Source organism: Lissotriton helveticus, chromosome 4_1 (assembly GCF_964261635.1).
Source record: "Lissotriton helveticus chromosome 4_1, aLisHel1.1, whole genome shotgun sequence".
NCBI classification, from domain to species: Eukaryota; Metazoa; Chordata; class Amphibia; order Caudata; family Salamandridae; genus Lissotriton; species Lissotriton helveticus.
In genome coordinates, this window is record NC_136063.1 from 2,294,924 (window position 1) to 2,307,649 (window position 12,726).

Below are 12,726 nucleotides of genomic sequence, written 5' to 3' on the forward strand. Positions count from 1 at the left end.
TCTAAACACTGACAGGGCATCACATGGACAGGACAACTATTTACCACAGCTCCAAGGAATGCAGCAGACTGCTGATTGGTTAGTGAGATTGCAAAGCCCGCCCCTCTGGAGAGCGTCACTTGTGCTTCAGAAGAGGCGGTGCTTCTACAGTGGGGCAGAGGAAGGTTGCCTGCTATATTACAATGAGCGATACAATCTGGGTTTCAAGGACACTCAATGATGGAGTGCACTCTTTGAGCAGTCATGTATGATGACCCACCATGTATGAGTATGTTTGCTGGCATGCATCTTGGTAACATAGCTTTTACATATTTCTTGGGACCATGCAATAACTACTAACATGTTTGTTCTGTAATTCATAACATTTTCTTCCATTGATTTACTTTCAAATGTTTCTTTGTTATAGACTTTACTGTGGTGCATCACTTCATAATATGAATGAAATGTCTTCTACTGAGTTTACTCTCTCCAGTGTCAGCCAATAACTTGTTCTCTCTCCTCTCCAGCCACTGACATGGAGTCCAAGGCACAGATGGAGTCGTACTGGAAGAGCTACGTGTTTTACATCCTCATCTCATTCCTGACCAGCTTCTCGACCTTCACCATTCTACGAGGCGCCTCCAAAACCAGGCCAGATAAGACCTGCACACACGTGGAGAACCCAACCATGTACTACGCGGGTGGGAGTGACCACGTGGAAACACCCAGGGGCACAACAAGCGCCACAAAGGACGACCTGGTCATACTGCTCTGGACGTGGCCCTTCGGAGATAGGTTTCCACTGGACCAGTGCGCAAGAATCCATGGGATCTCGGGTTGCACCTTCACTGTGGAGCGGACCTGGTACAGCCGCGCCGATGCCGTGATCCTCCATCATCGTGATGTTTGCAGCTCCAAAGACCAGCTGCCCCAGAAGCCGAGGCCGCAGAACCAGCGCTGGGTCTGGTTCAACCTGGAGTCACCGCGGCACAGCCCCAACCTTCACTTCATGGACAATCTCATCAATCTGACGCTGAACTACCGGAGCGACGCAGACATCTTCTCGCCCTACGGCTGGGTCGAAAGTGTCAAGAGTCCTCAGGATTTCAACATACCAAACAAGACCAAGCTGGTGGCCTGGGTGGTCAGTAACTGGGACTCCTCCCTGGCAAGGGTGGCATATTACAATGATCTCAAGAACCACATAAACATTGATATATATGGAGGTGGAAGCAGACCCCTAGCCCGCGACAAGACCATCTCTACTATTTCCCAGTACAAATTCTACCTGTCCTTCGAGAACTCTCTGAACCAAGACTACATCACGGAGAAGCTCTGGCACAACGCGCTGCTCTCTGGGACCTTGCCCGTGGTCCTCGGCCCTACGAGGGAGAACTATGAACGCTTCCTTCCCTCTGATGCCTTCATCCACGTGAGCGACTTCCCCAGTGCTAAGGAGCTGGCCGCTCACCTGCGCTTCCTAGATGCTAACGACGAGCAGTACCGGCGCTACTTTGAGTGGCGCAAGAGGCTGCAGCCCGTAGGTTCCACGGATTGGACCACACACTACTGCAAGGCCTGTCAAGTCCTACAACAACAGCTGAATTACAAGACTATCCCGAGCATCGCCAAATGGTACCAATGACCAAGGGAGTAGCCAGAAAATTAAACCCCCCCCCCCCCCCCCAATTTGAATCAAAGCTGTTATGGCACCAAGCAAGCGAAGGATGTTGTCACTGCCCTCCCCAAATGCTTGTTTCTTCCATCCAAGCACCTGTACATGCATCCTTTTATCCTTTCATCCACCGCAGGTATCCACCATTTAACCTTTACATTGTCTTTCATCCAACGTTCAGTCTGTCACCATTCTTACCGTCTAAGCATCTGCCCATCCATATCCAAACCTGTCCATCAAACCATCCATCCATGCTTTCACTCAGACATCCATCCTTTTACTTATCTACCCCCTTCATCCATCCATCCCTCCATCCATTTATTCGCATATCAATCCTACCTTTCACTCCATCCATCCATACTTTCACTCCATCCATCATCCATCCTCCCTTCACCTCATCCATCTACTCTTTCACTCAGCCATCCATCCTTTCACTCATCCATCCACCCTTCAATCCATCTACCCTTCCACTCATCTATTCATCTGTCGACTGACTTATCCATCCATCCACCATTTCATATGTCCATCCACCCATTCACCCTTTCACTCATCCATCCACCCTTTCATTAAGACATCCATCAACCCACCCTTTCACTCATCTATCCATTCTTTCAGTCATCCATCCTCTGTCATCCATCCATCCTTCAACTCTTCCATCCATCCAGCCTTTAACACTGTCCATCCACCGAGCCTATCACTCATCCATCCAGCCATCTATCCATCAATCCACACATTCACCCATTCACTCATCCATCCAGCCTTTCATCCAGCCATCCCTCTACCGTTCCTTTCACTTATCCATTTATCTTTTCACTCACTCATCCATCCATCATTTCTCTCCTCCATGTATCCACCCTTTTAGTCATCCATGCACTTATCATCCTTCGTTTTCAGTCATCCAACCATGCATCCATCCTTACAGTCACTCATCCATGCATCTATCCATCCACAGTCTCAAACACCCATCCAGCTATCTATTCATTTACACAGCCATCCATCCATCCATCCATCGTTTCACTCATCCACCTTTTTACTCACCCGCTCATCCATTCACCATTTCACTCTTCCATCCATTCACCTTTCATCCAGCCATTCATCTATGCTCCCTTTCACTCATTCATCAATTTACTCATCCATCCTTTCACTCATCTCTCCATCCACCCTTTCCCTCCGTCCAGCATTCCAGACTTTCACTCAATCTATCCATCCGTCCTTGTCTGAGGTAGCTCGGACCTTATATAGTCTGATATTGTTTGGTAAATGTGTACACTGATTGGTTGTTGTTTCTGATGTTTCTATTGGATTAGGATAAGGGTCCTCATTGGTTGGGTATTTGAGGGTCCTGATAGGTTTCTGGTCTGTGGTTCAATCAATGTAGGGTTGTGACAAGGGCTAGGGTTAGGATGTCTATTGGAAGTATGGATTAGGGCTTCCTGTGTTATTGGTTGTAGGGACTAGGGTGGGACTAGGGCTAGAGTTAGGCCTTTGATTGGAAGTATGGACTGAGGCTTCCTGTGCCATTGGTTGCTTGGACTACGGTTAACCCTACTGGTGGGGGAATAGTGCCTCTATTGGACGTAGAGATCAGGATTTTTTAAACTGATTGGATAATTTGACAAGGGCTAAATATGGCTGTAAGGCCCTGGCCTCCTATTGGTTCTAGATTTTAGAGCTAGTGTTGTGATTGGATAGTGTTAGGGCTAGGGTTCCCATTGGCTGAAGGGGTCACCTGACTACTAGGGCTATAAATGGCAAAGGCTTAGGGCGTCTCAGCCCGGGCGTCGAGGCGCAGGTGGAGAGGACAAGGGTGTTTGAGCCTGTTCAAGACTGGTCAGGACCGGGGCCAGGAATGCTGCCCATTTTCCCTTTCATTAACTCCTTCCGTGCTCATGACAGCTCGTCATGAGGCACGGCGCTCGTGTGCTCATGACGAGCTGAGCTCGTCATGAGCTGTGGAACGCTCACACGCGGGGGTAAATGCCCTGCTGTGCTGAGCGTTCCACGGAAACGGGTGTGGCCGTGAGCTGAGCTCGTCATGAGCCGTGGAACGCTCACACGCGGGGGTAAGTCCCCTGCTGTGCTGAGCGTTCCACGGAAACGGGTGTGGCCGTGAGCACACGAGCACTGTGCCTCATGACGAGCTGAGCTCGTCATGATCACGGGGGCGCTGTGCGCACCCGCCCAACACAGCGGAGGAAATACCCCTGCTGCGAAGGGGTTAAGACCCATCCTATGCATTTGTACCTCTGTAGATAAGCATTTATTTTCACTATAGATATGTGCCTATCTTTGTGTATTGCTTTATATAAAAATTTACAATCATTATGTTGTTATAAAAACAAAAAAATCATCTTTGGTCTGCATGTACTTGCTTCCATTGTGCATCTATGTACCTTCCATGTACTTGGATCTGTGTGTCTGTTACTTTTCTCCTAAAAAAGCATATCCAATGCACTACCCTATTTCTCATCCTATGCCTCTATCAATATCTTTAATCTACATAACCGTACCTCCTTTATGTATCTATATACTTTCAATGTACTTATGGATCTATATATTTATCACTTTCTTCTAAGTTAGCATTTCCAATGCACTAGCCTATTTCCCAGCCTATACTTCGCTCAATATATCTTCTAGCCCAACCTCTGAAACTTATTCTACCACTCCTTCCAATGCACTACCCTATCTCTCATCCTATAGATCTATCAATATATCCTCTACATCCACTCTCTCATTTATCCCAAACCCCACACTACTACTATGATCCCCAAAATAACCCTTTCTAGTCTCTCTCCTGCTCCACCCCTCCTTGCATCATCTGACACCTCTTTTACTACACCGATCCCCTAAAACAAACCTTTCTACACTCTTCTCTCTGACTATTCCCCTCAAAACCTTTTTTACTCATCCAAAAACCTTTTCCTACTGCAATGACCTAAAAAAAGAAATCCTCCACTCTTCTATCCTCCACTACCCGTTTCAATCAAAATAACAGACTAACATGTTCACTTCTCAGATTCCATATTCCACTATACTAATTCACCACTAATCCTTTATGGGTTCCAGAGTAGCGTGCTACTCACCAACAAAGCGTTTCAACACCCATCAGGGGTAACAAGCGCTATATAAACGCAAACCTTGTTCCTTTTTTACACCTCCCCAACCCTTCTCAATCCAAATAACTGACTAACATATCCACCACTCAAATTACTTCATATTTATACTATACTCATTTTCAACACTAATCCTTTGAGTTCCGGAGTGGCGTGCTACTTCAACACCCCATCAGGGGTACCAGGCGCTATATGATTGCAAACCTTTCTTTGCCTTCTATCCCTACGCTATCCTCACTCCAAATAACTGACTAATATCCACCACTGAAATGACTTTCATATTTCACCATACAAATTCAGCACTAATCCTTTATGTGTTTCCGGTATAAGATGCTACTCACCAAAAAAAGTGCTTTAACATCCCATCAGGGGTTAGAAGCGCTATATAAATACAAACCTTCTTTCCTCTTCTATCCTTCTGCTATCCTTCCGAATCCAAATAACTGACTGACCTATCCACCACTTAAAATGAACTTGCATGTTTCACCATACTAATTCAACACTCATCCTCTGTGGGTCCCGGAGTAGCGTGCTACTCACAGAAAAAGCGCTTTGACGCCTCGTCAAGGGTAGTAAGCGCTATACAAATGCAATTACAATACAATACATCCCTTCATTTGCCCTGTCACTCACCATCCATCCTTTCATGCACAACTTCAGGCCGTGGCCGAGTCACTCAGATTCAGATACAAGAAAGCCAGGGCTAACCTTGGAATCCAAGTTGACAATAAACTTTCTATGACAGTAGCTGTTCGTCATGGAGTCCTTGGAAGTTTGAAAAAGCAGCCGGGACTACGGTGACTCTCTGCTACTAGGGAGCCGCGACTATCCCCTAAAGCAGCGTCCAAACGAGCGCTTAAGAAGCGAAGAAGGGGCTCTGCATCAGAAACACCACTTATGTACATTATCTGTTCATGCTTGGTGGCCGCGGGTTATTTTTACCAGAAGAGGCGCTCAATTTTCCGTGAATGGGATTTATCGTAATTCAATTTCTTATCAGTCTTTTTGGTCACCAGTGGTTTTATATTTATCGTCTTAAAGTTGCATCTCTTCTGATAATTTGTTTTTTACCTCAAAAAATGTATTCTTATGATATAATTATAGTAGCTCTGTGTATGTATGATGATTAATTGATATTGTATTCTCCCTCCTCCCTTCCCTTCCTTCCCTGCCTTTGTTGACATACATGTAGATTATCTATGTACCTCTTGTGTTTCGCATTATTGTAGAGTGCTCTATATTTGCTATATAGGTATAATTACCAAATGATGCTATTTTTTGTAATGTCTTTATTAGTTGTTCATATCTATAAAACTTCAATAAAATATTTTGAACACAAAAAAAAACCCACCGGCGCTCGACCTCGGAACTGGGGATCTGGGTTCGAGTCTCGGTAACGAAGCCAAAAACCTCCTGTGATTCTGGGCAAATCACTTACAGCCTGGTTCATCATTCTCCCGTTTTGCGAGCCCCTAATAGCGATTCATAAGGAATCGCTATTAAGGACTTGCAAAACGGGATTCATGTAGAAATTGCATAAAGAAATGCGATTCCTACACATTCCTTATTTGCGATTAGCAAATTGCTAATCGCAAATAAGGAATAACTCCCCATGCATTCCTATGGGCCTACAGGCCCATAGGAATGAATGAGGAGTTATTCCTAATTTGCGATTAGCAATTAGCTAATCGCAAATAAGGATGCTATTTCAAGGGTGCAGGGGTGTCCAAAGGACACCCTGTAGCACCCCTGAAATGTAATCTACATTGGTCTTGCGCACACACATGTCCAAAGGAAATGTGTGTGTGTAACATGCAACTTAGAAAAATGCATTTAAATGCATTTTTCTAAGTTTTCGCTATTTACCACGAGGTTTGACCTCGTGGTAAATAGCGGTCCTAAATTGCGAATTCGCAATTTTTTAATGTTTCATGAATAGCATTTAAGGAATCTCTAATAGAGATTCCTTAAATGCTAATCCTCGCAATTTAGCAAATTCTTTATTAGCGATTTTTGCATTTGGGATGATGAATCCCAAATGCAAAAATTGCACTGGCAAAGGGCCAGATTCTCAGAATCTGGCCCTTTTGCGAGCGCATTTCACTTGATGAATCAGGCTGTATATCTCCCCGTGCCTAAAATGAATGCGTGTCCTCATGTAACGTAACTGGTGCTTTGTAAAGCGCTCTGATACCTGATTCAGTTCGGGTCTAGTACGCGCTATATAAAACTCTGCAAAAAAAAAAGCTGCCCTGGCTGCAGGAGAGGCAGGGAGCACCCTCAGGGCGCCGTGCATCACACAAAGGGCAGCACAGGGCACAGGGCCGCAGGCTCTGCAGCACATATCCAGCTGCATAAACCGACACGAACCTTAAGACCCGCCCGTGCTGGCCTCCTGTCCACGCCCCTTCATAACAAGCATTGGCATAGCCAACAGGTCTCGCCTTTGGGACCTTATAAGTATTTAGCAATGCAGCACAATGTACTTGGTGCTACAACATGCGGTGTGCTTAGAGCAGTGCGCCTAGGCGCTAGGATGTGTCAGGCATTGAATGGCATGCACTGAGAAGGCAGCTGCATCGGTTTCTAATCACGGCGGTGTTGTGTTCCTCCAGAGTCTGCGTGGGAGGGGTGAAGCGTTAATCAGATGCGCTGGTGATGGAAGTGAGTGCTCAATCTCTGTGCGTCACTCAGTCAAGTCAAGACCACTTTATTCGATTAATTTAAATCATAAAAGTACACATATAAATCACATTCAATAAATACAATATTAAAACAATGGACAGAATTAAAATCGTGGGAAAATCCTTATGAAGGTCATTTATAAATCTCTTAAGTATACAGGTACGGGGATATACAATAAAGATCACGGTTCGATTATACTCATGCCTCTTAATTTCTTTGATCTTACCGCTGCTACAAGATAACTAGCAATTTTAAAGATATTACATAAGTTGTCCAGTAGTTGCAAATACATTAAGGCAGGTTTAACCTGTAGGAACCCCGAACCTCTTAAAAGTGGGATTATAAACTTTTTCCTATTATCAGAGTAATGTTTGCAAAAAAACAAAAAGTGCGTAGTATCTTGAGTTGAGCAATTATCACAGTCACAGAATGCTGCCTTTTCGGGTCGAGTCCATCCCTGAAATGTTCCCAATAAAAGGTGTATCTGATTGAACCGAAATCTAGTTAACAACCAACGGTGGTATGGTCTTGTAACTACCTTTAAATACGGTTCAATGGATGGAGAGGTGACTAATAGGAAATGGGCTCTCACCGCGGGCTTTTGTAGTTCCTCAGCCTCTCGTTCCTGAGACCTTAGGGACAAAAAATGCTTTTTAACCCATTTTATATCTCCTTCAACAATGCCTTCAGGGGGTTCATAGATTCCTGGTCGCCCCAGCTTCGAAAACATTACCTCAACATACGAAAGCCACTGTATTTCATTTCCCCCATCTAAGTTAATACAGTCTTTTAGAATACGACGATTTCGCGTTAACTCAGGATTAAGACAAGTTTTTAACCAGCAAATAAGGGGAGCCATTCTAATCACGTCACAAACAAACCCCATTCCTAGCTCCTGGTGAACAGCAAATGTTGGAGTCACTTAGGGGCATATTACCAACAACTAGCGATAATTTTTGTCTCTAACTTGTTTAGAGACAAAAATTATCGCCGCAAATCGGCGATTTTTATCGCAGATAAACCTTGCTATTAGCAAGGTTTATCGCACATGCGATAAAAAACGGCCGCAATGCATGAATATCGCTGAAAAGTCAGCGATATTCATGCATTATCGAGCAAATGCTCCTAGCCATGTTATCCACCTCCCATTGGATAACATGGCTAAGAACTGCTCAGGGCAGGTGTTAGCTTTTGGAGATATTCGCGCTTAGCGCGAATATCTCCAAAAGTTGGTAATAGGAGATAGCGATGTTAGCGACTGTTTCCAGTCGCTAACATCTTGGCACGCACACTTTGCATGTCATTAGTGATAAATATCACTGACATGCAAAGCGGGGCCCAAGATGGTCGCTATCTCCTATTAGCTGTCACTAACTGGTGTTAGCGACAGCTTGGTAATAGGGAGATAATTTTATCTCCGCTTTCTTGGCTTTTAAAGCCAAAAAAGCAGAGATAAACCCCCTTGATAGTATGCCCCTCAGTCATTGCGGATGGAGACGTCCGGGCTGCGACCAGCGCTTACTTCTCATAAAGAAGCCGTGTGCAGGCTCGGGGCAGGTAAAGGTAGGCAGAGAGAGATTTGACGCCTAAGACGCCCGAAGCAGACCGACAGGCACTGAAAGTTGAAACTCCAGCTGCAGCAAAAAACCTACAATCGACTCAGAACTCTGTCAACACACATGGACCAGCCAGGGGTTTATGGGGCGGCTTTCCTGCTTTCTAGAAATGCTTGTTTCTTCAGGCATGCTGGCGAGGCCTCTTTAACGAGGGTAATAGCACTGGGTGCTGCTCCCTTTTCATCAAAAATATACAATTTAAGAATGAAATATCGCCACCTGCAGGCAGCATTCGCTACGGATCTGTCTCGCTATTCTGTACAAGAAACCTGTTATGCGTTTGAATATGGGTCGAATGGCAATTAAAAATTGGACTTTACGCTGTTTGCTTTAGTTTATGTTCAATTTCGGATTGCCTCGAATTGCCCCCGAAGAGGGCGTCTTCAGGTGCAGCTGCACCGGGCTGAGGCCTCCTTATGAAACGATGCGGAGGGGTTACATGGTAGCGGCCATGCCCAGAGCCTGTGCTGTGCTTGTCCGGCCATGGACGGGGCTGGGACCAGGCAATGCCGGAGGGGGGGACATCACATCTGGATTGCTCGAGAGCATGCACCGTGCTGGGGTTGGTGGCGGTGATGTACACCGTCCTCCCCTCTGGGATTATTCTGCACCGTGCTGGGGTCGGTGGGGGTCATGTACACCGTCCTCCCCTCTGGGAGTATTCTGCACCGTGCTGGGGTCGGTGGGGGTCATGTACACCGTCCTCCCCTCTGGGGTTATTCTGCACCGTGCTGGGGTCGGTGGGGGTCATGTACACCGTCCTCCCCTCTGGGGTTATTCTGCACCATGCTGGGGTCGGTGGGGGTCATGTACACCTCCCTCCCCTCTGGGGTTATTCTGCACCGTGCTGGGGTCGGTGGGGGTCATGTACACCTCCCTCCCCTCTGGGGTTATTCTGCACCATGCTGGGGTCGGTGGGGGTCATGTACACCGTCCTCCCCTCTGGGGTTATTCTGCACCGTGCTGGGGTCGGTGGGGGTCATGTACACCTCCCTCCCCTCTGGGGTTATTCTGCACCATGCTGGGGTTGGTGGCGGTCATGTACACCTCCCTCCCCTCTGGGGTTATTCTGCACCGTGCTGGGGTTGGTGGGGGTCATGTACACCTCCCTCCCCTCTGGGGTTATTCTGCACCGTGCTGGGGTCGGTGGGGGTCATGTACACCTCCCTCCCCTCTGGGGTTATTCTGCACCGTGCTGGGGTCGGTGGGGGTCATGTACACCTCCCTCCCCTCTGGGGTTATTCTGCACCATGCTGGGGTTGGTGGGGGTCATGTACACCTCCCTCCACTATGGGGTTATTCTGCACCATGCGGGGGTCGGTGGGGGTCATGTACACCTCCCTTCCCTCTGGGGTATTCTGCACCGTGCTGGGGTTGGTGGGGGTCATGTACACCTCCCTCCCCTCTGGGGTTATTCTGCACCATGCTGGGGTTGGTGGGGGTCATGTACACCTCCCTCCCCTCTGGGGTTATTCTGCACCGTGCTGGGGTCGGTGGGGGTCATGTACACCTCCCTCCACTATGGGGTTATTCTGCACCGTGCTGGGGTCGGTGGGGGTCATGTACACCTCCCTCCCCTCTGGGGTTATTCTGCACCGTGCTGGGGTCGGTGGGGGTCATGTACACCTCCCTCCCCTCTGGGGTTATTCGGCACCATGTTGGGGTTGGTGGGGGTCATGTACACCTCCCTCCCCTCTGGGGTTATTCTGCACCATGCTGGGGTCAGTGACAGCCATGTACACCTCCCTCCCCTCTGGGGTTATTCTGCACCGTGCTGGGGTTGGTGGGGGTCATGTACACCTCCCTCCCCTCTGGGGTTATTCTGCACCGTGCTGGGGTCGGTGTCGGTCATGTACACCTCCCTCCCCTCTGGGGTTATTCTGCACCATGCTGGGGTCGGTGGGGGTCATGTACACCGTCCTCCCCTCTGGGGTTATTCTGCACCATGCGGGGGTCGGTGGGGGTCATGTACACCGTCCTCCCCTCTGGGGTTATTCTGCACCGTGCGGGGGTCGGTGGGGGTCATGTACACCGTCCTCCCCTCTGGGGTTATTCTGCACCGTGCTGGGGTTGGTGGGGGTCATGTACACCTCGCTCCCCTCTGGGGTTATTCTGCACCATGCTGGGGTCGGTGGGGTCATGTACACCTCCCTCCCCTCTGGGGTTATTCTGCACCATGCTGGGGTCGGTGGGGGTCATGTACACCTCCCTCCCCTCTGGGGTTATTCTGCACCGTGCGGGGGTCGGTGGGGGTCATGTACACCTCCCTCCCCTCTGGGGTTATTCTGCACCGTGCTGGGGTTGGTGGGGGTCATGTACACCTCCCTCCCCTCTGGGGTTATTCTGCACCATGCTGGGGTTGGTGGCGGTCATGTACACCGTCCTCCCCTCTGGGGTTATTCTGCACCATGCTGGGGTCGGTGGGGGTCATGTACACCTCCCTCCCCTCTGGGGTTATTCTGCACCGTGCTGGGGTTGGTTGGGGTCATGTACACCTCGCTCCCCTCTGGGGTTATTCTGCACCATGCTGGGGTTGGTGGCGGTCATGTACACCTCCCTCCCCTCTGGGGTTATTCTGCACCGTGCTGGGGTTGGTGGGGGTCATGTACACCTCCCTCCCCTCTGGGGTTATTCTGCACCAGGCTGGGGTTGGTGGGGTCATGTACACCTCCCTCCCCTCTGGGGTTATTCTGCACCATGCTGGGGTTGGTGGGGGTCATGTACACCTCCCTCCCCTCTGGGGTTATTCTGCACCATGCTGGGGTTGGTGGGGGTCATGTACACCTCCCTCCCCTCTGGGGTTATTCTGCACCATGCGGGGGTCGGTGGGGGTCATGTACACCGTCCTCCCCTCTGGGGTTATTCTGCACCATGCAGGGGTCGGTGGGGGTCATGTACACCATCCTCCCCTCTGGGGTTATTCTGCACCATGCTGGGGTTGGTGGGGGTCATGTACACCTCCCTCCCCTCTGGGGTTATTCTGCACCAGGCTGGGGTTGGTGGGGTCATGTACACCTCCCTCCCCTCTGGGGTTATTCTGCACCATGCAGGGGTCGGTGGGGGTCATGTACACCTCCCTCCCCTCTGGGGTATTCTGCACCATGCGGGGGTCGGTGGGGGTCATGTACACCTCCCTCCCCTCTGGGGTTATTCTGCACCATGCAGGGGTCGGTGGGGGTCATGTACACCATCCTCCCCTCTGGGGTTATTCTGCACCATGCTGGGGTCGGTGGGGGTCATGTACACCTCCCTCCCCTCTGGGGTATTCTGCACCATGCGGGGGTCGGTGGGGGTCATGTACACCTCCCTCCCCTCTGGGGTTATTCTGCACCATGCTGGGGTTGGTGGCGGCCATGTACACCTCCCTCCCCTCTGGGGTTATTCTGCACCGTGCTGGGGTCGGTGGGGGTCATGTACACCTCCCTCCCCTCTGGGGTTATTCGGCACCATGCTGGGGTAGGTGGCGGTCATGTACACCTCCCTCCCCTCTGGGGTTATTCTGCACCATGCTGAGGTTGGTGGGGGTCATGTACCCCTCCCTCCCCTCTGGGGTTATTCTGCACCATGCTGAGGTTGGTGGGGGGTCATGTACACCTCCCTCCCCTCTGGGGTTATTCTGCACCAAGCTGGGGCTGGTGGCGGTCATGTACACCTCCCC

At 49.4% G+C, this 12,726-nt stretch overlaps 1 protein-coding gene across 1 annotated transcript; it reads left to right on the plus strand.

Annotated features, from left to right (window-relative positions):
* The first annotated feature begins 549 nt into the window (after nt 1–549).
* LOC144826887 (3-galactosyl-N-acetylglucosaminide 4-alpha-L-fucosyltransferase FUT3-like) lies at nt 550–2,113 on the plus strand. The gene has a single exon (XM_078685343.1). The coding sequence runs from the start codon at nt 668–670 to the stop codon at nt 1,622–1,624; it is 957 nt and encodes a 318-aa protein (XP_078541469.1). The 5' UTR covers nt 550–667; the 3' UTR covers nt 1,625–2,113.
* The last annotated feature ends 10,613 nt before the right edge of the window (nt 2,114–12,726 follow it).